The following is a 27,770-nucleotide window of genomic DNA, read 5'->3' as shown; positions in this document are numbered from 1 at the left end:
AGAACTTAGTGTGAGTTAAGACACAGGCAGCAAAGTTCTGGATGGCCTCGAGATTATGGAGGGTAGAATGTGGGAGACCAGCCAGGTGTGTGTTGGAATAGTTAAGTCTAGAGGTAGCAAAGGCATGAATGAGGATTTCACAGTAGAGGAGCTGAGACAGGGGTGAAGTTAGGCAATGTTACGGAGGTAGAAATGGGCAGTCTTAGTGATAGCATATGTGGATGGAAGCTGATATCAGTGTCAATGAAAAGAATGATTCGGGATTTTGCCAGGGAGAGGGATGGAGTAGGTAGCTGCAGAATGGAGTTTCAGCTGGGCTCTGAAAACAATGGCTTCACCTTGCCCAATGTTTAATTGGAAGAAATTTCTGCTCATCCAGTACTGGATGTTGGATAAGCAGCCTGATAGTTTAGCAATAGTGAAGAAGTCAAGAGAGCTGGTGGTGACGTAGAACTGTTGTCGCAGAGTACAAGCGAAAACTAACTCTTTGCTTTCAAATGATATTACCAAGGGGCATAAGGAGTAGGAAGGGAGGCTGCAAAGTGGACAACCCCTTTCTACGTGGTCCAAGTGATGAAATAATTAATGAGCTATATAAAAAAAACGCAAAAATAACAGCCACTAAAAAATGCACATTGAAATCCAAAGTTATGAATTTAGGTATGATGTAATACATAGGAAAATAAACAAATTACTCTTTTGCCTTCTCTTTGTGACTCTCTTGTACATAGGCCTCACCTAGTCTTCAAACGAGGTTCTTTGCCCAGTGGCTACAGGTATAGATGGTGGCTGAGCTCCAATTGAGGAAACTTTAGATGACCTTGGAGGTCAACCTTCAGCTCTCCTGGGCCTAGAAAACCTGGCTTCAGACAGCACTATTTCGGCTTAGGTAGCAGCAGTTTGGGCAGGCTGGCTAGCTGTCCAAGCAAGAGCTCTGGTTAAATGGCACGAATGGGAGCACGAATGCAGCCATCCTGAAAGCGCACAGTACTATGGCAGACATTCCAATGCACAAAACATTTGGTTTTGTACAGTCATCAACCCACTTCTGTGGCCTAGCCCATCAAAGTCTCTTATGCAGCAGAAATAGTGTGCAACCGTTCCCTCTGGTGAGCTGGCACCTTTGCTATTCTTTAGCCCCGCCCTAGCTACTGCACAGTTGTGTCTGATGTCTCATCACTTGTTACTCCTGTATTATATTCTATTTTAGCTTGATGTCAGTCTTTGAGGTGGTTGTTGCGAGTATAAGATTGAATGACGGTGACCCTTCATCTTCACTGTTTTCCTCCTCGACCTGGGAATGCTCCAGTTCAAGAGTATTTTTTTTTATACATTCTTTCACAGGATGTGGACATCGTTAGCTAGGCCAGCATTTATTGCCCATCCTTAATTGCCCTTGAGAAGGTGGTGGTGAGCTGTCTTCTTGAACTGCTGCAGTCCATGCGGTGTAGCTTCACCCGCAATGCTGTTAGGGAGGGAGTTCCAGGATTTTGATCCAGCGACAATGAAGGAACAGCGATATATTTCTAAGTCAGGATGATGAGTGACTTGGAGGGGAACTTGGAGATGGTGTTGTTTCCATGCATCTGCTGCTCTTGTCCTTCTAGGTGGTAGAGATTGCTAGCTTGTAAGGTGCTGTCAGAGGAATCTTGATGAGTTGCTGCAGTACATTTTGTAGATGGAACACAATGCCACCACTATGTGTCAGTGGTGGAGAGAGTGGATGTTGAAGGTTTGGATGGGGTGGCAATCAAGCAGACTGCTTTTTCCTCGATGGTGTTGAGCTTCCTGAGTGTTTTCGGAGCTGCACTCATCCAGGAAAGTGGAGAGTATTCCATCACACTCCTGACTTGTGCCGTGTAGATGGTGAACAGGCTTCGGGGTGTCAGGAGGTGAGTAACTTGCCAGAGGATTCCCAGCCTCTGACCTGCTCTTGTAGCCACAGAATTTATATGGCTAGTCCAGTTCAGTTTCTGGTCAATGGTAGCCCCCACAATGTTGATAGTGGGGATTCAGCGATGGTAATGCCATATTGAATGTGAAGGAGAGATGGTTGGATTCTCTCTTGTTGGAGATGGTCATTGCCTGGCACTTGTGTGGTTTGAATGTTACTTGCCACTGACCAGCCCAAGCCTGGATATTGTCCAGGTCTTGCTGCATATGTGAACGGATTGCTTCAGTATCTGAGGAGTCACGAATGGTGCTGAACATTGTGCAATCATCAGTGAACATCCCTACTTCTAACCTTATGATTGATGAAGCAGCTGGAGATGGTTAGTCCTAGGACACTACCCTGAGGAAATCCAGCAGTGATGCCCTGGGGCTGAAATGATTGATCGCCAATGACCACAACCATCTTCCTTTGTGCTAGGTATGACTCCAACCAGTGGAGAGTTTTCCCCCGATTCCCATTGACTCCAGTTTTGCTAGGCTCCTTGATGCCACACTTGGTCAAATGCTACCTTGACGTTAAGGGCAGTCACACTCATTTAACCTCTTGAGTTCAGCTCTTTTGTCCATGTTTGGACTAAGGCTGTAAGGCAGTCAGGAGCTAAGTGGCCCTGGCAAAACCCTGAGCGTTAGTGAGCAGCTTATTGCTGAGTAAGTGCCACTTGAAAGCACTTTGACGACACTTTCCATCACTTTGCTGATGATCGAAAGTAGACTGATGGGACGGTAATTGGCCAGTTAGATTTGTCCTGCTTTTTGTGTACAGGACATACTTGGGCAGTTTTCCACATTATCGGGTAGATGCCAATGTTGTAGCTGTACTGAAAGAGTGGCCAAGGGCACAGCTAGCTCTGGAGCACAAGTCTTCAGTACTATTGCCAGAATGTTGTTGGGGCCCATAGCCTTTGCAGTATCCTGTGCCTTCAGCCGTTCCATGATATCACGTGGACTGAATAGAATTGGCTGAAGACAGGCATCTGTGATGCTGGGGACCTCAAGAGGAGACCAAGATGGATCATCCACTCAGCACTTCTGGCTGAAGATTGTTGCAAACACTTCAGCTTTGCCTTTTGCACTGATGTTCTGGACTCCCCCATCATTGAGGATGGAGATATTTGTGGAGCATTGACCACCACTGTTCACGATTGGATGTGGCAGGACTGCAGAGCTTAGATCTGATCCGTTGGTGCTGAGATCGCTGAGCTCTGTCTATTGCCAATGACACAAAGATAGTTGGAAAAGTAGGTTGTCAAAAGGACAAAGAGCCTACAAAGGGATTTAGCCAGATTAAGTTGGAGTTTAGAAGAGTAAGAGGCGATTTGACTGAAACATACAAGATCCTTAGGGGTCTTTACAGAGTGGATGTGGAGAGGATGTTTCCTCTTGTGGGAGAATCTAGCACCAGTGGTCACTGTTTAAAGGGGTCACCCATTTGAAAAGGAGATGAGCTGAAATTTTTTCTCTGAGTGTCGTGAGTCTTTGGAACTCTCTTCCTGAAAAGGCGGTGGAAGCAGAGTCTTTGAATATTTTTAAGGCAGAGGTGAATAGATTCTTGATAAGTGATGTGGTATCTTTGATGAACAGACCACAGGAGGCTCAGGTACAGGTTACGATCGTTTATTCGAGCAGTTGCAAGGAGGGCACCATCTCAATACAGCTTGAGACAGTACTCTGCTAAACTACAAGTGTTCACCATATTTATACATTATTGGTCACGTACAAGAATAGTTTCCAGATTCCGATCTTGTCCACATATTGGTTTACATTAAACAGACATCTCTGGTAACAGGTACATGCATCGTATGTCCCTATTTTCCTATCTAAGCTGGGACCGTCTGTCCTTCCCCTATCTGTTGAAGAGCACACTTAATCTATGTTATTGCCATCCTCTGACTCCAATCTAACTCCCAGGACCTTGCTGGTGATTATAAACCCTGGGGGTGTACAAAGTTTGAGAATGTATAAGGTTCATCTGGTTTAACTGTTTAATTGTTGATTTACTGATTTGCGCTGGCCTGCCTATAGATTCTAATTTAAGTAATTCATTCCCTTATAATGAATTCTCCCTTACCATTCGTGCTCATTTACTTTCTTCCCCCTAACAGTAAGGAAGGTGGTGATAGGTTATTGGGGGTAGGTGGGATGCAAATTTGAGGTTACTATCAGATCAGCCGTGATCTTATTAAATGGCGGAGCAGGCTCAAGGGGTCAAATGGCATACTCCTCCTCCTTGTTCATATGTTAAGTGAGTGGGCAAAAATTTGGCAGATGAGGATGAGGAAAAATGTGAACTTACCCACTTTGGCAAGAATAGAAAAACAGTATATTATTTGAATGGAGAGAGACTGCAGAACTCCAGTGAGGGATCTGAGAATCCTAATACAAGAATCACAAAAGTTAATATGCAGGTACAGTAAGTCATTTGGAAAGTGTTTATTGCAAGGGGAATCGAGTATAAAAGTAGGGAAGCATTGCTACAGCTGTACAGGGCCTTAGACCTCATCTAGAGTACTGTGTACAGTTTTGGCCTCCTTACTTAAGAAAGGATATAATTGCATTTGAAGCAGTTCAGAGAAAGTTCACTCAACTAATTCCTGGGATGAAGGTGTTATCTTCTGAGGAAAGATTGAGCAGCTTGCACCTATATCCATTGGAATTTAGAATGAGTGGTAATCTTATTGAAACATATGAGATCCTGATGGGACTTAACAGGGTGGATTCTTGTAGGGGAGTCTATAAGTAGGGGACACAGTTTAAAAATAAGAGGTCTCCCACTTAAGACTGAAATAAGGAAACGTTTTTTCTGTCAGAGAATTGTCGGTCTGTAGATTTCTCTTTCCCGCAGTGTAGTTGAGGCTGGGTCATTGAACTTATTCAAAGCCAAATTAGAGAGATTTTTGATCGACAAAGGAGTCAGGGGTTATGGTGGGCAGACATAAAAGTGGAATTGAGGCCACAATCAGATCAACCGTGATCTTATTCAATGGTGGGGCAGGCTCAAGGGGCCAAATGGCCTACTCCTGCTCCTAATTCTTGTGTTGCGTTCTTCCTGCACTGCATCCGTGTTCTTGGAGCAACACTCATGGCATTGACTTTCACCATTATTTTTTCGCAGTCCCTCATTTCTAATATTTAAATGACTAACCCACCACCTACAAGTGGATATATTGGCCAACCTGTCCTGCCTCCATTAAAACCAGAATTGGGAGGCTTGGGGCATTTGCATTTTACCTGACAATCAACCTAAACCAACCCTTTTTTGGGGTCAATATTTCTTGCATTGGACTGGGCTGTCCGTGGCAGCAATTACAGTGCATTCTTTTTAACTCATGTCTGTTGTCAATTCTCAGATTAATGGTTTGCAAGTTAATATGGTAAAGGAGGTTTGCATATAAGAGGTACTTTTATATCAGCCCTACCAGTGCTGCCTATAATTGTTAAAACATTTAAATTAATAGTCACAAAATAGTTTTCAATTTTTTTTCATTCCTTCATGTGATGTGAGCGTCAGTGGCAAGGCTAGCATTTATTTCCTATCCCTAACTGCCCTTGAGAAGTTGGTGATGAGCTGCCTTCTTGAACTGCTACAGACCATCTGGTACAGCTACACCCTCAATGCTGTTAGGAAGGAAGTTCCAGATTTTTTACCCAGTGACATTGAAGGAACAGCAACATAGTTCCAAGTTAGGATCATGTGTGTCTGGGAGGGGAACTTGAAGGTGGTGGTGTTCCCATGCATATGATACCCATGTCCTTCTAGGTGATTTAGAGGTTGTGGTTTTGGAAGGTGCTGTTAAAGTATCTTCGGCAGTTACAGCAGTGCGTCTTGTACATGGTTCACACTGCTACCACTGTGCTGGTGATGAATGAGGGAGTGAATGTTGGAGGTGGTGGATGGAATGCTAATCGACTGAGATGCTTTGTCCTGGATAGTGTTGAGCTTCTTGACTAATGTTGGAGCTGCGCTCATCCAGACAAGTGATGAGAACGCCATCATGCTCCTGCCTTGTGCTTTTTTGATGGTGGGCAGGCTTTGCAGAGTCAGGAGCTGAGTTACTCACTGCAGAAGTCCTAGTTTCTGAACTGCTGTTGTAGCCACATATGCCTAATCTAATTAAGTTTCTGGTCAAAGGTAATGACCAGGATGTTGGTGGGGAATTCAGCAATAGTAATGACTTTGAATGTCAAGGAGAGATGGTTAGATTCTCACTTATTGCCAGGCAATGACCATAGCCATCATGTGCCCAGATTTCCACTATATATTCCCAGCAAGCAAGGTTCTCTACCAAATGTGCAAAGTCTGACAATTACCCTCATACTACATACAGTTCTGCACAAAGTATTGCTAAACTTTGATGCTACCATGATAAACTAAATAGACTTTTAAAATGTTTAATGTTTGACATCCTTGTCATCTAAAATCATTGTTAAGTAATGGTATGATTAACAAGTTGCAATATGAATTAAACCATTTTGTCACACTTAGATAGGATATACGGCACAGAAACAGGCCATTTGACCCAACTAGGTCATGTTGGTGTTTATGTTATACTTAAAACCTCCTCTCATTTTCCCTCGTATAAATCTGCCATTGTAGCTATCTGTTTCCTTTTCCCTCATGCTCGTCTAGCTTCCCCTTAAATGCATCAATACTGTTCTCTTCAACCACTACCTGTGGTAACAGGTTCCAAATTCTCACCACTCATTGGGTAAAGATGTTTCTTCTGAATTGCCTGCTGGATTTCTTAGTGACTATCTTATAATGATGGTCTCTGGTTATGCTCTTACCCGCAAGAGGAAACATTATCTCTATGCATTCTATCAAAACTTTTCATAATTTTTAAGATTTCTATTTAGTTACTCCTCAGCCTTTTTTCAAGAGAAAAGAGACCCAGCAAATTCATCTTTTCCTGATATGTATAACCACACATTTCGAGCATCGTCCTTGTAAATCTTCTCTGTGCCCTCCCCAGTGCTTCTAAATCCTTCACTACAAATCATTTAATTAACTAGGGTTATTCAAACTGCATTTTCTTTCTGCACATGAGATCCAACTGTATCTCAAAACTAATGCTTGTAAGAAAACCAGGAACTTGTATTTATATAAACACATTTCACAACCACAGAAAATCCCAAAATGCTATCCTTTGAAGTGAAGTTACTGATGTGGCTCTTTCTGGGCTTCTCTTTGTTAAACCCAACTGAAGACATAGCAACCGTAGAACAGGTATAGGTTTTTCTTGAATCTTAAGAAGGCCCCAAACAATGGGTGAAAGGAGAGGTAATTAATGTCAGTAGGAATTGATTGCCCCATAGTTCCAAAATATCATTCCCCTGCATGGCTGAAAGAATTTTTAAAATTAAGCTTTTGTCCCATTAAGGTTCTCGCTTCCCTTGGCGGAGCAGTAAACTGCCACTTTGATTTTCTACCATTTCTTGGGGATAGACTCCTCTTTGGCCCTCTTACAGGAATTAATTAATCTTAATTATTCCCATAATTTAAAGTGGAGCCAGCACCTACTATAGCAGGCATCCAGTCTACCTCACAATTAGTAGTACAGTCACAACCCTGGATATTTTGTTGAATATTTCAAGTATTCCTGACAACTGAAGAAACAGAAAATGAACTATAGGAAATCATTTTTATTTCTGTTGATGCACTTTTCCTGTTACCCACCTGAATTGTTAATCATTAAAGAACTACACTTCAAGAGTGAGGGCACTGAGCTGGCATTATTAATTACCTCTATGTATGTTCTCTTTAGAGAGCACTTCTGTGAAATTACAACACTTCTTACCAAAATGCATATATATATTTTGTAACAAGAGATCTGGAACACAAACAGCATCCCTGGAAAGAAAATAGACATTAAACTTCAGTCTAGGCGTAGCTTCAAAACTATATATTTTATATCTGCATGTGATATTTAATGAAATTTCAGTAATGTTGCAAAATACCATTAACATCTAACATGCTGTTTTCTTTGTTAGGCTTTGCTTCAGGTGTGATGTGGGCTATCGCCAACTGCTGCTGGTTCCTGGCAAATGATTTCCTCAGTGCGGTTGTTAGTTTTCCTATAATCACTGCTGTAAGTTGATCAAATGCTGTTTATATGCTATAAGATTGTGGGGAATGGCTGCTTTTTTAAAGACATTGTAAGCTGTTTCATTGATTTTTATCAATCCATATAGATTTTATAAACGTGGAGTGCCATTCACTCATAGTGCTTAAAATTCCATGATTTTTGAACTAAAAATTATTTTTTATTAAAGTTTAATATTTCAGTTTCTACCTTAATCCCGTTTGCGTGTCCCTATCTTTTTTCACATTCTGCAATTTATTAAAAGGTAAGTTAAAATCTATGCTTTTTATTTCTTGGTAATTTGCCTGTGTGAATTATTCAATCTGGTTGGCTATCAGCCTGCTTGATAATTTCACTGTTACTGGACAACACAGATTCCCTGCAGATAGTGCCAGATTCAAAGCCACATCATAATAATAGAAGTCAATGGGCTAGAGCCCACTGAATCTTTGTGGACAACTCTTTACAAAGTCAACGGTAAGTGTCATCTCTTCACCACTGACTGCAAAATCTAGACCAAAGGCTCCTAATACTTGTAAATTTAAGTTTGACTGTTTCAGTCCAAGTCCCTTCCTGCTGCCCAATCAACCTCAAAATTGACACCTTTACCCCATTTCTATCTGTTCAAGAGGATTTGGTACTCTACTACCTATGAAGGATTAGTCATAATTTAATGCATTCAAGTTCTAGTGTGTGTCCTTTTCTTGTTGAATATAAAAGCAGTTAGTATTTAATTAATCTTGAGAGTCTTCAGGTCCAAGCAGCCTCTACCTCATATCCTGACCTAACCCCTGCGACTCATACCACCAGAATATGCACGGTCAGAAGGACATTTCTTATTTTGAACAATCCTGATAGATGCTCACACCACTATGAATTATTCTTGGGCAATCGACATTGCAGCATTCAGCAGGGAAGTGATGCGGCTCAGTCATTCAGGGCAGTTACACCAGTTCTTTCAGACGTGGTGATTTCAAAAGGCTGATGATGCCCGAAGTCAAGTTAATGTCTTAGCACGGAGTTTGGCAAACTTAATAAAACAAAGAGACAATTTTTAAATTTAATCAAAAATGCAATATCTTCAAGGGCCGCAATGCAGATACTCAAATGCCAATAATAACGAAAAATAGGACAGAAACACATTCAACAACATTTCAAAGGTTTTTTTCAAAATTGATAATTGAATGACACTTTCTCAAATATAATGTTAATAAAAGTTTAAAAATGAAAGTTAAATGGCTCGTTTCTATCATCAAAATGGGATTGATCAAGGTTGAGAGCTACAATGAATCCTTAATGAAATGCATGCTGCAGACACTGGGCAGGATTTTGCGCTTGGCGGGGGTGGTCGGGTAGCCAATCGGCACCGCATCACGATTTTACGTGGGCGGCCCTGCCTGGAACGCAAGTGGCAGCGCTCAGTACTGCCTGTGCAGGTGGGGGGAGGAGGGCGAGTGCACCTAGCGCGAACTTCGCGCATGCATGCGAAAGAGTGCTTCAATCTCCCTGAGGCAGCTCCGTGCCTCAGGGAGATGAAGCGCTCTTTGAAAAAACTTAATGAACAAAATTAAAATATCATAAAAGCATGTCCCCTCATGTGACTCTGTCACATGAGCAGGGACATGTTTTTAATTCAAGTGTGAAATTTTTATTTTATTTTTATTTGCTTTAGGAAACCTCATCCTGCCCATGGATGAAGTTTCCTAAAAAGTGTAAAGGCCGCTTGGTGTTTTCACCTGCCCGCCAACCGTAAGGTTGGACGGGCAGCGTAAATTTGAAATTAATTGCCTTGTTAATGGCCTTAATAGGCCTTTTAATTGTTGGCGGGTGCGCTGCCGACTCTGGCGCGCGCCTATACTACGCAATGACGTTGGGACGTTTACCCGACAGCATTGCACATCTTTTTACGCTCGGCCAGGTCGGGCACTCATTCGTCCGCTGAGCTCAATATTCTGCCCACTGTCTTACAAGGAGAGTGTGGATCTTGGCTTCAGCCTTCTCGTGGACCCCAGATTGGTGGGTCAAGAGACTGGTTCAACTTTGTTTCATCTAACTAACGAGTTACCCATTGACACCCAGGAATAAGGAAACCTGCATCCCCAGGCTTCCCCATGTCCCAGCAAACCCTCCTATAATGAAGTCAGGGTTCTCTTTTTAGAACAGACAGAGCTTCTGCAGCAGACAAGACCAATGGAATATCCGACACAGGCCTAGTTCATGGGCATACCATGGTTTGTGACAGGAGAGTGTCAGAAGCCTGTGGATTTTAAGGCCTTACTTGTTCTGTTGAAGAGCTCTGTATAATATAAGTGGATTAGACTTACTGGGCAGAATTTTACGGCCCCGTTTCAGCGGGGACGGGGACGTAAAATGCGGCGAGACATTCTAAACCTCATTGGCTTCGGCGGGAACGTAAAATCCCACTGCCGTAAAATTTCGCCCATTATATAAACTCTGAATAATTTTCAAAACGAGTATGATTAATTACATATATGTAACTTTTAGCAGTGGTTGTTAACCAATAGTATTAATGTATTTCATTTCAATGCATGTATTATGCATTGCATATTCACACTTAAAGTTGATATAACCTAATATCTCAAAAGATGTCACAACAGTGTAATAATAATTTTAATACTGTACATTGTAATTGAGAATCTTAGTACAGAGGCCCAGATTGAGCACAGTATTTCCCTTTGGTCCTGCACATTTCTTAAAAATTAAAACTGGATGCAGCAGAAAATTAATTAGAATAGCCTTTAGCAAAATGACATTAAGAAGCTATCAAATGGTTGATTGTTTTCCTTTACAGATATGCTTTGCTGAAATCATTTTTTTGACTATTAAATAAAATGCTATGATTGACAGGCAACTGAGCTTTTGTTACATAATGCTCAGTTGCTAACTGCACCTAAATGGATTCATATTGTGATGCAGGCAAAGACCAGTCTTGTAATTCCCAAACAATATTTTTAAGATTCCATGTTTAATTTTCAAGAGTTGTATATTATTTTAAACACAGTTTCATTTTCTAGACAAAAGGACTTTTTCTTCAAATTAAAAACATATACCAATGTATTAATGAAACTTCTTTTCTCAGGTACCAGGCTTCATTGCTGCTTTATGGGGAGTGCTTATGTTCAAAGAAATAAAAGTAAGTATTTAGACTTTTTCTACACTCTTTCTTTCTACAGTTTCATGAAACGCAGCAACTTTATTGACCACATGACTTCCCTACCTTTTCCACTTTGTCAGCTTTGGCTCAGTGGTCAATACCTGTATGAGTAAAAAAAGTAGATTCTGGGTTCAAACCAATCCATAAATTTGAACATTTAATCTAGGTTGTCATTTCAGTGCATTACTGAGGAAAGCTGCACTATCAAAGGTGCCATCTTTCAGATGAGATGTTAAATCCATCCTCCTCCTGGCCCCATCTGTTCTCTCAGGTGGACAGGCCGCTACTTGAAGAAGCACATGGAAGTTCTCCCAGCGTCCTGGTCAATATTTATCTCTTACTCAACTTCACTAAAAAGAGTATCTGTTCATTTATTTCATTGCTGTTTGTGGAACCTTGCAGAATATAATTGGTTGCAGTATTTCCTTACATTATAACAATCACAACACTTCAAAATTTACTTCATAGGCAGTGAACTGGGACATCCCATGTTATGTAATACCCATTAAATCAATTTAGATTACTAACCGAAAGCATAATGGTTCCCACAGTGCCCACTCGTGTACCTCCGTAAATACATTCTGTTTTATGCATATTTAGAACTTGACTAGAAATTTCAAAAGCAGTCTGTGTTCAAAAAAGTGTTTCTTTTTGTTTATTTACAAGTATGCAAGTATTTTCAAAATTTGCTTTTCCCCATAGTTTGTGAAATGATTTTCCATGAATGCCACCTCCCTAATTAAAAATACATATTTATTTAAAAGAAAATGACGTACAGCCTATTTTTATCTGAGATTCTTAAATGGCGATTGCAATGTCAAGCAATTTGTATCTTACTTATAAAGACAAAAATGTTTCCTGGTTGCTACCAAACATTAAATATTGCAAATCAAATAAAAGCTAAAACCTCAAAGATACATTTCCTGTTAGCATCATGCCCTACTGCAAATGCAATGGGTATTTTTAGAAATTTTAGTTTTCCAGTGTGCACAAACAGATCGGTCCTTCTGCAAACAACTTATTTTTGTAGTGCCGAAGACGCTTCACAGGAGAATTAAAAAAACAAAGCATGACACCAAACCACATAAGGAGATAAAAGCAAAACATTGCGGATGCTGGAAATCCAAAACAAAAATAAAAATACCTGGAAAAACTCAGCAGGTCTGACAGTATTCCTCTCGCAGATGCTGTCAGACCTGCTGAGTTTTTCCAGGTATTTTTATTCACATAAGGAGATATTTGGTCAGAAGACCAAAAGCTTGGTCAAAGAGGTAGGTTTTAAGCTGTGCCTTAAAGGAAGAATGCGAGCAAGAAGGTGGAGAGCTGTAGGGAGGGTATTCCAAAGCTAGGAGCTGAGGCAACTGAAGGCACAGCCATCAATGGTGGAGCGATTAAAACCGGAGATGCACAGAGGCCAGAATTAGGGGAGCCCAAACATCTCGGAGGGTTGTGGGGCTGAAGGAGATTACAGAGATGGGGAGTGGCAAGGCCATGGTGGGATTTGAAAACAAGGATGAGAATTTTAAAATCAAGGTGTTACTTGACTGGGAGCCAATGTGGGTCAACGAACACAGAGGTGATAATGAAATGGGACTTGCTGTGAGTTAGGGTACAGGCAGCAGAGTTTTGGATGACCTCAAGACCTGCCAGGAAAGCATTGGGATAGCCAAGACTAGAGGTAACAAAGGCATGAATAAAAGTTTCAGCAGCAAATGAGCTAAGACGGGTGAAGTCAGACAATGTTGCAGAGGCAGAAAAAGGCGGTCTTAGTACTGACACAAAAATGTGGTCGGAAGCTAAGTTCAAGATCAAATATGACACCAAGGTTGTGAACACTGGTTCAATCTCAGATTGTTACTAGGGAGAGGGATGGTGTCAGTAGCTAGGGAATGGAGTTGGGAACAGGGACTGAAAATAATGGCTTGAGTCTTCCCAATATTTAACTGGAGGAAGTTTCTGCTTTTGCAGTACTGGATGTCAGATACGCATTCTGATAATTTAGCAGGTGATGGTGATGTAGAGCTGGGTGTTGTCAGGATACATTTGAAAACTATCACTGCACCTTTGGGTATGTTGCGAGGGACAGCGCAGAGATGAGAACTAGGAGGGGGCCAAGGATAGATCTTTGGGGGCTCCAGAGGTAATGGTGCAGTAACAGGAAGAGAAACTATTGCAAGTGATTATCTGGCAATGATTCGGTAGATAAGAATGGAATCAGGTGAGAACAACCCCACCCAGCTGGGTGACTTTGAAGAGGTGTTAGAGGAGATTGGTGTGGTCAACTGTGTCAAAGCCTGTTGGCAGGTCAAGAAGGACAAGTAGGAAAAGTTTACCTTTGTCACAGTCACATAGGATGTCATTTGTGACTTTGATAGTAATTGTTTCTGTACTGTGACAGGACAGAAATCTGATTGGAAGAATTCAAACATGAGGTGGAATTTTCCGATTCCACTGACAGCGGGTGTGATAGGTGGCGTCCACGGAAAATATGGCAGGACCTGCTTCACGACAGCGTGAAGGCAGGTTGCGATCGTCCGCTCAGCCCACCAGCGGCGGGCCGCGTTTCCCGCCATTGGTTGGCAGGGAGCTAATTGTAATACATTAGCATATAATTAAAAACCCACCCTGCCAGGCTCTTGGAACCCCATCGTATTGTCCGTCCAAGTCGGCAGGAAGGCACACTGACATGTTTCACAACAGCACGCAGGCAACGTGCACTTGGCAGCCTTCACTTTGAGGGAATTGAGGTGAGTCAGGAGCAACGTTCACCACAGCTCGCCCGTTGTTTACAGGCCTCGGGGCGCTGGGGGGCGGGGGCAACTGATGCCTGGCCCCGGAACCAACTGCTGAGGGGGATGGATGGTGTCCAGAGGCAAGTTCTGGCCAGCCTCAGAGGCAACTTCTGAGGGGTAGGTGGGGGGTGGGGGGGGTTGATTGTCCGGAGGCAAGTGCTGGCCAGCCTCGGTGGCGACTGCTGAGGGTGGGAGGTGTCTAGGGGCAAGTGCTGGCCAGCCTCAGAGGCGACTGCTGAGTTGGGGGGGTCAAGTGCTGCGTTGGCGCTGCATCCCACCACAGGCAATCGAGGTGGGAGGCAGGGTAAGCGAGGGGAGTGTCCATGCATTAGGGACACTTGTATAAACTGACCATGCCTCTGCAGCTAAGACATATCAGGCACAGCCACAGTGATATGATTGGGATCAGGCTCCTAGCCTGCCCGCCGATGCAAACGTCACGGAGGCACCAAAGGGCCAGCAAGTGCTCCATACCTTAACCCCCCCACACCCCCCCCCCCGACACAGACTTCGAGTCCGCCACCACTTTATTGGTCCGCGGAGCAGTTGGACTGCACACGTTGTACAATCTCCTCACCAACACTGGCCATGTAGCAGTCACTGCTGAAGACGCTCACAGCCCCTTGCAATCTCAGCATCCTGCTTTGGACCAGTGTCCCCCCTTGTCACAGGTTGACAGGGCAGCCATGCAGCGCACTCATCTCTGGCCATCCGAAGGGTGACCAGCACTCCCGGGAAGCATTAAGGGGCGGTCACACAGGGCCAGGGAAGGTGCTAAGTACAGCCATGATAACCACGTCTCTCTCTCTCTTTCATGCTGCAGGAGGACCACGTCAGGATCATGGATCCTGGTGACCTAGCTGTTTGCCTGATGGCCTACAGAGACCATAGAATACAGAGGGAGCGACTGAGGCACCTGGCCGCGCAAAGGCAGAGCAGCAACCTCATAAAGGGGCAGCAGGGGCTCCCGCACACGCTGCCCAGAAGCGGTAGCGAGCCGTGGCTGGTCGGCGCCTAGCGACACCCAGGATCTACAGACGCCGCCTGCCATTTCTGCAGATGACTGAGGACCAGTGTCACCGATGACTGCGCGTGTCTAGGGACCTGGTGGCTCACATCTGCTACTTAATGCAGGACTTGGCGCCAAGAGGACATGAAAGGCATCTACTGCCAGTGCTCAATTTCGATGCCAGTGGCTCCTTTCAGAGCTCCACAGGTGACCTCTGTGGGATTTCACAATCCGCCACCTACAAATGCATCCATGAGGTCATGGATGCCACCTTCTCCATGGCACGCAACTTTGTGCATTTCGCCCGGATCCTGGACAGCCAGGATGCAAGGGCCATTGGATTTGCCCTGATCTCGGGATCCGCACAGGTGCAGGCTGCAGATTGACTGCACTCATGTGGCGCTCAGATCTCCACCGCTAAACTCAGTGGACTTCATCAACCACAAGGGTTTCCATTCACTGGACTTGCAGCTGGTATTCGACCACCAGAAACGCATCTTGCAGGTATGCGCACGGTTTCCAGGGAGTGTGCACGATGCTTACGTCCTGAGTCACTCGCAGATCCCTGCAGTCTTCCAGGGTCCACAGGGGCTGCAGGGTTGGCCCCTTGGGGATAGAGGCTACCCGCAGAGGCTGTGGCTGATGACACCCGTGCGGCGGCCTCAGACTAGAGCAGAATAACGCTATAATGAGGCTGATGCAGCAGCTCGCAACTTGGTGGAGCAGACCATCGGGATGCTGAAGATGCGGTTCTGGTGCTTGGACTGGTCTGGTGGAGCCCTGCAATACAGTCCGCAGAGGGTGTCACACATCATCATCGTCTGCTGCACCCTTTACAACCTGGTTCTGCAACAGGTAGAGGAGCTGACTGAGGAGGAGATGGAGGAACTGGAGGACTCCTGGGATTGAGGAGAACGCCAATGGGGATGAGGTGGTCCTCGCTGGTGACAACGACGGGGATGAGGCTCTCGCACTGGCTAGACGAGGCAGGCGCACTCAGGAGGCCCTCATAGCTGCCAGATTTGTGGAGGATGATGACGACATGCAGTGAGGTGTCCCTGTAGATCTTCACAACGCCATTGTGAATGTTTGACTCCAGTCTGGCTTATCGCAGTGCCAATATCCTCTGTGAGAATGCTCCTGTCATGGAGATGCAGTGGAGGCCCTAATAGTCACTCGATCACAGGAGGATGATTACAAAATGCAGTGAGGATACTCCATAGATCTTCACGTAGCCTGGGAGAATGTCTGACTCCTGTCAGGCTGAGGGCAGCTCGCTTGCGCTCCATAATCAGGGCCATCTCAGTGACACAGCCATGAACCTTTAGATGCATCTGAGACTGTGTCCGCCTTCAGCACCTCAGCCCTTCAGGAGCTGGTGCACAGCATCACTGGTCACAGATGCTGGTGTGATGGGGGCCAGTCCCACCTTAGAGCTGCTGAGAGCACACACAGAGTATAAGAGAACTCTGTGGCGCCTGCCCACTACATTCTGGCAGCAATGACCAGCACCACCGAGGTGCAGGCATCAGTAATGTTTCCAGGGAATGTGAGGCTTGACCAACACTGTGGCCTGAAGGCTGCACAGAGCACAAGGAAGAGGCCCTGGACTGAGACACCTGCCTTTTATCTTGTGCAGAAAGGTTTCACATCTGAGTGACAAGAACACTGCTCCATCAGAACAAGGTGCCACAGGCAGGGAGACATTCCTAGAAGTTTATTGACAATAGTGAACAGTATGTACAAGTGATCAACACCCATGGCCAGACTGTGCATCTACTTTTACCTAACATTCCTAACCCTGCCGCTATGTCTTGGTGCTACCCGGACATCCACAGCAGAGGTGGAAGCAGCCTGCTGACTGTAACTGTATGTGATGATTTTGGTGGGTGTCCTCTGGCGGGCCAAGACTTGGAGGGCCCCGGCCTGCTTTTGGGGTCCTGCTGTGTGGCAGTGGCACCTTCCTCGGCCTGTGATGCTGGATGTGCGGAGGTCACAGAAAGAGGGGAGTCAGACCTGGGTGGGTGGCCCCGGAGCGTGCACCCGCTGATCCTCCTCCCTGTGGGTGCCCGAGGGCCTCTGGCTGACTCCGTGAACAGAAGGGGTAGCTGGAGTGAGATCGAGCTGCCCAGCACCTCTCTCGCATACAAACTGTTGGAGGCCAACTATGGCATTAACGATGGAGTTGAGCCCGTGCAGCAGTGCAGGAGTGACGTCCTGGATCAAGGTCTCCATGGCGGCTGCCATCCTGCCAGTGTTGACCTCGGTGCGTTGCAATGCTGGCGCTATCACCTCAGCCTGAAGATGGATGGACTCCTCCATTGTGCCCTGCAATCTGAAGAGTGCAGCAGACATCCTTTCCTGATGTTCCCTAGCTTGTCTTTGCAGCTCCAGAAACTGCGACATGACCAAGTCCAGACATTCGTCATCTGACTCGGACTCAGCAATGTTCTGGCCTCCAGCAATCCCCGAGTGCCGGGGACCTGGGAAGTCCCTGCCTCCGCCTGCTTGATTAGAAAGTGCGATGTGCTCACCAGATTATGATCCTGAGGCTACTCAAAAGCTAGGTCCCACTGAGGTGTGTCTTTGCACTGGTGGAGGGTGTGGGTGAGCGCATTGACAGGACTACAGGGAGGGTGCCTTCAGATTCCTCTTCAGAGGTTTCCTCGGGGCTTGACTGGAGGCCCTGGGCCATGGACTCTCGGCTGTTTGGCAGATGTGCCTGCGAAAGCAAGGAGAGATAATTAGTGCATGGCAGTGGCTTGTGAAAGAAGACACGTTACTCATGGCATGGTTGTCTGATGAATGTTGCACTGCTGGATCCTCACTTGGTAGAGCACCACCGACCTCACCATCAGCACAGGACCAGTCCTGGTCATCACCGGTCAGCTGGATGGCTCTGTTTTCGAATTCTGTAAGAACTTTGATTTCTGGCATCCCTCTACCTGTCTGCGACCTTTCCCTCCTGTTGTGAGCCAGTTTGTCCTGCATGGATAGAGATGGGGAGAGTGTATCAGGACGCCTGCCGTGCCAGATGCTAAGTATGCCTGGCCTGTGTGGATGGTGAGTGGTCCCATGGACAGAATGAGGACAATGACAATGTGTGTGAAAGAGTGAATGGTGATGTCCCTTGCATTGGCAGTGAGTGAGGGCCCTGAGGATGTGAGATGGGTTTGTGATTGTGAGAGCTGGGAGTGATGAAAAGAATGATTTACCCTGGCGGAACAGAGGAGATCATTCATCCTTTTGCGGCACTGGGTGGCTGTCCTCCTCTACAGGGAATTCGCGCTGACCACTGCTGCCACTGCCTCCCAAGCCGGGTTGGTGACGTTGCTACCCATCCTGCGGCCAGAGCGGGAGTAGAGCAAATCCCATTGGGCCTGCACACCATCCAGCAGTCACTCGAGGGACCCATCGTTAAAGCAGGGGGGCTGCAGTCTTTTTGCCTTTGCTGGCCATGTCTCCCAGACAGCGGTGGTGAGCTGGTGACGATGAACGCTTTGCTGGCGGCTGCCTTTTAAAGATGGCGGCGCGTGATGCAACAGTGGGGTGATGGCGAGCGGGGGAATGAGAGCCTGCCTGCCCGTCTTGGAAACGGCGTGTTTCCTGGGAATGCATAAATAATGAGGCGGGCTCAGGAATATACGGCGTGAAAACCCATCATTTTCGTCGGCGGGTAGGACTCCATTTTACCCGCCCACTACCGCACTTAGTATGATTCTGGAAATATTCCGTCCATGGAGTTTTGGGAAACATGGGATCAAATTTTGGAGGCGACATGTTCAAGCACTATAATGGATTTTGATTGCACTATTCTTTTGCACCTCACCAATATTAGGCCTGTGCGAAACCCCACCTCCACATGCACAAAGTATGGATCAATCAAGTGATGTGGAGAGAGAAGTCCTTGATTAAGAATAATCATATAGCAATCCTGGACCAAGCTTGATGGGACATGTGGCCTTTTCATTCACCAGACAAAGCAGATGATGATATATTGATAAACTGCTTCACAAAAGTTCTAAATAAACATTCATAAGGTGTGCTGCAAAATTCAATAAAATTGTGCAGCATGGTCAAAAGGTTGTCTTGAAAATCAGCCAGTATTGTGAATTTCTGAGATGATTCCTTGAATGTCATAAAACTTATCAATGCAATCAGCTTGGTTCTGTTGAAAGAAGCATTTTTATTATTAAGACAATAAATCTTAAAAAAAAACTTCAAGTACATTTTTCACAACTTATTTTCTAAAGGTTAGCAATGATATATGACACTGCATTTAATTAATTGTTAACACATCTGGAATGCTTGCTAAGTGGCCATTAACATTAACATGTAGCCAGAGCAGTGGCACCACGGCTGGCTCTGTTGTTCAGCAGGGGGGGTCAAAGCACAGAAGAACTTGTCATAGGGGACTCTATAGTCAGGGGCTCAGATAGGTGCTTCTGTGGTCGTGAAAGAGACACCAGGATGGTATGTTGTCTCTCTGGTGCCAGAGTCCAGTACGTCTCTGATCGGGTACAGGATATTCTGAAGGGGGAAGGAAAACAACCAGAGGCCTTGGTACACATTGGTACTAACAGCATAGGCAGGAAGAGTGATGAGGTCCTGCAGCTGGAGTTCAGGGAGTTAGGCAGAAAGTTAAAAAACAGGACCTCTAGGATTTGTAATCTCAGGATTACTCCCTGTGCCACGTGCTAGAAATAGGAAGATAGTGCAGCTAAACACGTGGCTGAACAGATGGTGTAGGAGGGAGGGTTTCCGATATCTGGATCATTGGGATCTCTTCCGGGGCAGGTGGGACCTGTACAAGAAGGACGGGTTGCATCTAAACTGGAGGGGCACCAATATCCTGGCTGCGAGGTTTGCTAGTGTCACTCGGGAGGGTTTAAACTAGTATGGCAGGGGGGTGGGAACCAGAGCAATAGGTCAGCAGGTGAAATAAGTGACTGGGAACTAGTGAATATGGCCAGTAGGACTAAGAGGAAGAGCAGGCAGGGAGAAATTACTGAACACAGTGGGACTGGGGGTCTGAAATACATTTGTTTCAATGAGAGAAGTATAACAGGCAAGGCAGATGAGCTTAGAGCTTGGATTAGTACTTGGGACTATGATGTTATTGCTATTACAGAGACTTGGTTGAAGGATGGACAGGATTGGCAAATAAACATTCCAGGATTTAGATGTTTCAGGCAGGATAGAGAGGGATGTAGAAGAGGTGGGGGAGTTGCACTACTGGTTAAGGAGAATATCACAGCTATACGACAGGAGGACTCATGCAGCGAGGCAATATGGGTAGAGCTCCGGAATAGGAAGGGTGCAGTCACAATGTTGCGGGTTTACTATAGGCCTCCCAATTGCCGGCGGGAGATTGAGGAACAGTTATGTAGGCAGATTTTGGAAAGATGTAAAAGCAAGAGGGTTGTTGTGGTGGGTGATTTTAACTTTCCCTATATTGACTGGGAATCACTTAGTGCCAGAGGTTTGGATGGTGCAGAATTTGTAGGATGTATCCAGGAGGGCTTCCTGAGACAATATGTAGATAGTCCAACTAGGGAAGGGGCAACACTGGACCTGGTATTAGGGAATGAACCCAGCCAGGTGGTTGAAGTTTCAGTAGGGGAGCATTTCGGGAAAAGTGACCATAATTCAGTAAGTTTCAAGGTACTGGTGGATAAGGATAACAGGAGTCCTCAGGTTAAGGTGCTTAATTGGGGGAAGGCTAATTATAACAATATTAGGCAGAAACTGAGGAATCTAGACTGGAGGTGGATGTTTGAGGGCAAATCAACAACTGACGTGGGGGGCTTTCAAACGTCAGTTGATAAGAATTCAGGACCGGCATGTTCCTGCTAGGATGAAGGTAAGTATGGCAAGTTTCAGGAACCTTGGATAACGAAGGATATTGTGAGATTAGTCAAAAAGAAAAGGGAAGCATTCGTAAGTGCTAGAAGGCTGGGAACAGATGAAGCCTGTGGAGAATATGAAGAAAGTAGGAAGAAACTTAAGCAAGGAGTCAGGAAGGCTAAAAGGGGTCATGAAAAGTCATTGGCAACCAGGATTAAGGAAAATCCCAAGGCCTTTTATACATATGTAAGAAGCAAGAGGGTAGCCAGGAAAAGGGTAGGCCCACTCAGGGACAGAGGTGGGAATCTGTGTGTGGAGCCAGAAGAAATGGGAAAGATACTAAATGAGTACTTCTCATCAGTATTCACCATAGAGAAGGACTTAGCGGTCGATTTGTCTAGGGAAGAGTGTGTAGATAGCCTGGATCATGTTGAGATCAAAAAAGAGGAGGTGTTAGGCGTCTTGAAGAATATTAAGGTGGATAAGTCCCCAGGGCCAGATGGGATTTACCCCAGAGTACTGAGGGAGGCAAGGGAGGAGATTGCTGGGGCCTTGACAGAAATCTTTGTATCCTCACTGCCTACGGGTGAGGTCCCAGAAGACTGGAGAATGGCCAATGTTGTTCCATTGTTTAAGAAGGGTAGCAGGGATAATCCAGGAAATTACAGGCCAGTGAGCCTTACGGCAGTGGTAGGGAAATTATTGGAGAAGATTCTTCGTGACAGAATTTACCACCATTTGGAAGCAAATGGGCGTATTAGCGAGAGGCAGCATGGTTTTGTGAAGGGGAGGTCGTGTCTCACTAACTTGATCGAGTTTTTCGAGGAAGTGACAAAGATGATCAACGATGGAAGGGCAGTGGATGTTATATACATGGATTTCAGTAAGGCCTTTGACAAGGTCCCTCATGGCAGACTGGTACAGAAGGCAAAGTCACACGGGATCAGAGGTGAGCTGGCAAGATGGACACAGAATTGGCTTGGTCTTAGAAGACAGAGGGTAGCAGTGGAAGGGTGCTTTTCTGAATGGAGAGCTGTGACTAGTGTTCTGCAGGGATCAGTGCTAGGACCTTTGCTGTTTGTAGTATACGTAAATGATTTGGAGGAAAATGTAACTAGGCTAATTAGTAAGTTTGCAGACGACACTAAGGTTGGAGGAGTTGCAGATAGTGAAGAGGATTGTCAAAGGATACAACGGGATATAGATCGGTTGGAGACTTGGACGGAGAAATGGCAGATGGAGTTTAATCCGGACAAATGCATTTTGGAAGGTCTAATACAGGTAGGAATTATACAGTAAATGGCAGAACCCTTAAGTGCATCGATGGGCAGAGGAATCTGTGTGTACAGGTCCACAGGTCACTGAACTTGGCAACGCAGGTGGATAAGGTAGTCAGGAAGGCATATGGCCTGCTTGTCTTCATCGGCAGGGGTATTGAGTATAAAAGCTGAGAAGTCATGCTGCAGCTGTATAGAACCTTGGTTAGGCCACACTTGGAATATTGTGTGCAATTCTGGTCGCCACATTACCAGAAGGATATGGAGGCATTGGAGAGGGTGCAGAGAAGGTTTACCAGGATGCTGCCTGGTCTGGAGGTTATTAGCTATGAGGAGAGGTTGGAGAAACTCGGATTGTTCTCACTAGAGCGACGGAGATTGAGGGGCGACTTGATAGAAGTTTACAAAATTATGAGTGGCATGGACAGAGTAGATAGTCAGAAGCTTTTTCTCAGGATGGAAGAGTCAATTACTACGGGACATAGATTTAAGGTGAGAGGAGAAAACTTTAGAGGAGATGTGCGAGGCAAGTTTTTTATGCAGAGGGTAGTGAGTGTCTGGAATTCGCTGCCAGAGGAGGTGTTGGAAGCAGGTACAATAGTGGTGTTTAAGAGGCAGCTTGACAAATACATGAATAGGATGGGAATAGAGGGATACAGATCCCGGAAGTGCAAAATGTTTTAGTTTGACAGGCAATATGATCGGCGCAGGCTTGGAGGGCCGAAGGGCCTGTTCCTGTGCTGTACTTTTCTTTATTCTTTGTTCTCCTTGCGAAGTGAAAATGCTGCATGCATTGCTTACATTAAAAGATTTTGTTCTTTAATCAGAATAACAGTATGTGGCATAACTTGCTGCAGCATTGAATGGTAGGATGCAGCATCTTCCATGATTATCCATCCATTAACTGCAATAATAAAAGCAAACTGTTATATCTTAAATAGTCATTTGGTATTACAGCTCTTGAGTATCACTGAGAAAGAGACATGTCAAAGCCTTTCATCTTGCACTCATCAGGACATTCGCAAGAATACCAAATGTAAAGGGAACAATTTATACTTCATGAGAAGAGAGTGCTGATTGGTAGGCAAGTCGACTCTGATTGGTAGAAGCATTGCTGTGGAGAATGCACCAATTAACTGATGACTGACAGTTAAGCTTTGTTTAAATTCAAAGTAGGCAGATTGTCCCTGATTAGTCAAAGCATTACCTGGGGGAATGAACCAGAGCATGGCTGTCGCCTAAGTTGTTCAGTTGAAACAGGCTCAATGTGTGTACATGTTCTTTCCGTCTGCAAAGAACAAGGCTGTGTATTGATATATGTAGCTTCTAGCATGCACAAGCGCATTACACTATGAGCCCAACTGATAATCTTAAATTGGTTGTCAGCGTAATCCTTAGAACACTCAGGATTGTTTAGCAAATGTTGTCCAATCGCAGAATCACATCTAATGTTTTGAATTACACTGACAACCAGTTTAAGATTTCCAGTTGGGCTCGCAGTGTGGCACACTTACACATGCTAGAGGCTACATATATTAATACACAGGGCCTTGTTCTTTGCAGACAGAAAGAATATGTACATGCATTGTGCCTGTTTCAACTGAACAAAATAGGTGACAGCCATGCTCTGGTTCATTCCCAAGGGCAATGCCTTGACCAATCAGAGTTAACCTGCCTGGTTTGAATTTAAACAAAGCTTTGCAGTTAACTGTCAGCCATCAGTTTATTGATGCATTCTCCATGGCAACGCCTCTACTAATCAGAGTCCACTTGCCAACAAATCAGCACACTCATGAAGAATAAATTATTGTTCCCTTTATATTTAATATCCCTGAGAATGTCCTGATGAATGCAAGATGGAAAGCTTTGACGTCTCTTTTATTTCAGTGATATCTTTAAGTCAATTGGAGAAAAGGCAGAGAGCAGAGGGAGGGGAAAATCAGAGGGTGAGTAAATTGCTGCAGCGCTTGCATTTGTGCCAGCATTAGATTCACGAGGAGTACCAGCTGATGTCTAGAAACATTTGGGTGGTTGTTGTGGGGAGGGGATAGATCTTTAAAGATAGAAGGAAACCATAAAATTGATAACACTAATTAAAACAAAAAGTGTGAATATTATAGTTAGCACACTTTAAAAAGCTGATGCTTGTTGCAGCTCTAGACATCGACATTACTCATTTTTGAGTTTCTGTAAAAATGGAGCTTTTATCCCAGTAGATCTTGTGATGAACTTAAACTGTAAGTGATTTATACTTTCATTATTTAGTGCCACAATAAGCATGTCTGTCAGTAGCAGCGCATCTACTAGGAATCCATTGATCACAATTTTTTTCTTCCCACAGGGACTGAGGAACTATATTATTCTTGGCATAGCATTCTGCACTATATCAGCAGGAGCATTAGCAACTGGCTTTTCCAAGTTGTGACTAACGCAGTTACAGAAAATAAACCAGAAGATGGCATCAATGTGAAGTTATTTGCAATGTTATTAAAATTGGAACAGTTTGGATCAATGTACTGCTTTTGATGTACACAGCGTCTCAGCCACTGTGCAGTGCCTTGGAACAACTGTTTGTAAGTCAGCCATAAGGCTGCAGAATTTTTGATTCAAAACCTTTTATTATTCTCTAAGTATTTGTTAATTTTGAAATGTTAAATGTTTATTGACCTTAGTACAGTTGTTCTCATTCAGAAATAGAACTACTGCAATAGGTATTATACTTGGGAGCAGAATTACTGTAAACTAAGATAAGAATTCCTAATTAACAAATATGAAATTTTTGATTCAATAACAGACTAAACAAGGACACCTGGAAGTGATTAATATTTTGTTTGTTTTAAAAAAAGTTGTTTCAGCCTTGGCTCTTTGGCAGAATTCTCACCTCTGAGTTTGAGGTTGTGGGTTCAAGCTCCGCTCAGAAAATTGAGCACATATAATTAGGATGACACTTCAGTACAGCATTGAAGCTGTATTGCCACTGCCTTGAGTTCTTTCTCTCTGCTGGCTAATATTTATCGATCAGTAAGGCCACTGAAACAGATTATCTGGTCATAGTGCATTGTGCACAAATAGCCAAAGCAGCCATGGATATCCTGAGATTATAGGTGCTATTTAAATTCAAGTTCATTCTTTCTTAACACAAAACAGATTCCTAAATCCCATTGCCTTTTGGTGAATTGTAGTATATTAGCTGTATCAATCAACTCAACCGCTTATCAATCAGCAGCTATGACTGGACTTTATTGAGCACGATCGATCCTTATTCACTCCTGTCTCAGGTTCGACAGCCTCAGGCTTCTATTTGATCCTAAGCTGAACATCTGACCGAATATCCTCTACTACTTCTACTTCAGTAACATTCCCCAAGACCACCCTTGCTTCATTCCATCTGCTACTAAAACTTATCCGGGACTTTGTCACACCCAGACTCATTTATTCCATAACCCACCTGGCTTGTCACCCATCCTCCAACCTCCATAAATTTCAGCCAATCCAAAATTTTGCTGCCTGTATCATATTCCACACCAAGTCCTCCCCACTATCACCCCATTACTCATTGACCTACATTGATTCCTAATCCCCTTATGCCTCAAATTTAACATTCCTATCTTTGTGTTTAAATCTCTTCATGAACTTACTCTCTGTCTCAAACTCTACAGCCCTCAAGAACATTGGGTTCCTCCCACTCTGGCTTCTTGGTTCACCCCTCAGTCCTTGCTTCCCCATTATTGGCATATAAGCATTCTGGAGTTCCTTCCCTCCCTAGTCACCCTTCCTAATCTGTACTTGTTAGGTTGAGCATCAATCTTTGTCTGATTTATGCTTCTGTGTAGTGCCTTTTTTATGTTAAAAGTGCTATATAAATGTGTTTTTATTAATGTATTAATTATTCTAATTTAATAAATGATGGATAATTTTAGGTGATTTTGTAGCAGGTTATCTTCTAAGAATGTTTTAAGAATATTTTGAGAATTATTAATGTGATTATTTTCTGTCTCAAAATTGGTGCTCTTCCTGTTAACTAACCAGATCTACTTTGTATAAATGATAAAAACAGATTAAATGCAAATAGTGAGATTTATTTACTCTCGGTAAAAATGTCCACATCTCCCTTTGGGGTTTTACCACAACCACAAAGACAAATTTTGAGCTTAATTGAACTACCTGCTTGGAACATTTCCTCAGTCAGCAAAATCCAATTAAAAATGGGGTGACTTTGAGTCCATGCTACTGGTGGGAGCTTCATTCACCAACAGCCCAAATCAGAAATTCAGACATGCATTACATGCAATTTACTAATTATTCATTTTACAGGTTAGAAAATGGTGGGCAATATCCATATTTCTGATATGCATGACTGGCAGGTGAGACTCCCACCAGCAGTATGGCCCTAATGTGTTTAATATTTTGCTGCCTGCACAAAGGAAATCTTTCTCCTAACTCTGATATACTGTCTTCCAGCTACAATCAAAAATTAGCAATTGGATTGGGCATGGATTTGAATATTTCGCAACTTACAAATCAGTTTGGGACAGCTCAGATATAAATGTTGAGACATCACTTTCAGATAGATCATGTTGACCTGAACTGATTGGAAGCACACAGGGACAGGAGTGTTGGGTGCCTGAAACTATAAAGTGGGATTAAGTCCATCATTAAGAAACTGGATTCTGAAATGGATGTTAGCCAGTTAGAGATTATAGCCCTGATGTACTTTGGCGGATTATAGATACTAAATTTGTGAAGAAAAGATTAAAAATTAAAATAAGGTGCTAGAAGTACACAAAATGACAAATGTCAGAAAAGATGCGCTAATAATTTGGATACGAGCTCTTTGAGTTCTGATGAAGGGTTTTTTTCCCAGCTTTGCAGTTTTTTCTTTTTATTGTCAATACAAAGTGAAATGGTGATATTCATAGTTTTGAAAGTGTTCACAGAAAAAATACGTTACCACAAAATATCGAAATGATCCTGTTTGCATTGTTTTTATAATAAAAACTTACCTGTTCTACACCTAGAGGGCATTGTGGTTATCTTAATTTGTTTTCTTGTTATTACAATTATCCATTATCAACAAATTATCAATTTGCTAAATTGCTTATTCTGCTTTTCTATTTCTTATTACCAAAGTGAATAACCTCACACTTCCCCATCTACTGCCTTGTTACTCAGCCACTTAGCTTGTCTATATCTTTTTGTAGCTTTTTGGTGTCCTCCCTCACAGCTTACTTTTCCACTTAGCTTTGCATTATCAGCAAACATAGATGCGTTACTCTCAGTCTCTTCATCAAATTCATTAATATAGATTGTAAATAGCTGAAGCTCCAGCACTCTTCCTTTTTTTAATTTACCTTTCACAGGGTGTGGGTGTCACTGGCTTTTATTGTCCATCCCTAATTCCCTTGAGAAGATGGTTGTGAGCCACATTCTTGAACCGCTGCAATCTATCTGGTGTAGGAACACCCACAGTGCTGTTAGGAAGTGAGTTCCAAGATTTTGACCAGTGACAGTGGAGGGACGGTGATGTAGTTCCAAGTCAAGCTGGTGTGTGGCTTGGTGGGGAGCTTGCAGGTGACAGAGTTCCCATGTACCTGTTGCCCTTGTCTTTCGAGGTAGTAGAGGTCTCGGGTTTGGAAG

The 27,770-nt window shown here is 44.0% G+C and overlaps 1 protein-coding gene across 2 annotated transcripts in view; it reads left to right on the top strand.

Moving 5' to 3' along the window:
• Positions 1–27,150, top strand: part of LOC144679771 (transmembrane protein 144-like) — a 127,666-nt gene extending 100,516 nt beyond the window's left edge. The window contains exons 11-13 of one of the 2 annotated variants that reach the window (XM_078540526.1): positions 7,942–8,039; positions 11,141–11,187; positions 24,475–27,150. In XM_078540526.1, the coding sequence (XP_078396652.1) occupies positions 7,942–8,039; positions 11,141–11,185 (143 nt within the window). In that variant the 3' untranslated portion in view covers positions 11,186–11,187; positions 24,475–27,150. Of the gene's footprint in view, positions 1–7,941; positions 8,040–11,133; positions 11,188–24,474 lie in introns of both variants that reach the window. The other variant, XM_078540517.1, reaches the window with a different exon arrangement.
• Positions 27,151–27,770: the final 620 nt, after the last annotated feature.

The sequence above is a fragment of the Cetorhinus maximus genome, chromosome 1 (genome assembly GCF_964194155.1).
Source record: "Cetorhinus maximus chromosome 1, sCetMax3.hap1.1, whole genome shotgun sequence".
NCBI classification, from domain to species: Eukaryota; Metazoa; Chordata; class Chondrichthyes; order Lamniformes; family Cetorhinidae; genus Cetorhinus; species Cetorhinus maximus.
The sequence above is the reverse complement of the archived record's forward strand: the minus strand, read 5'-3'. Positions and strand labels throughout refer to the sequence as shown.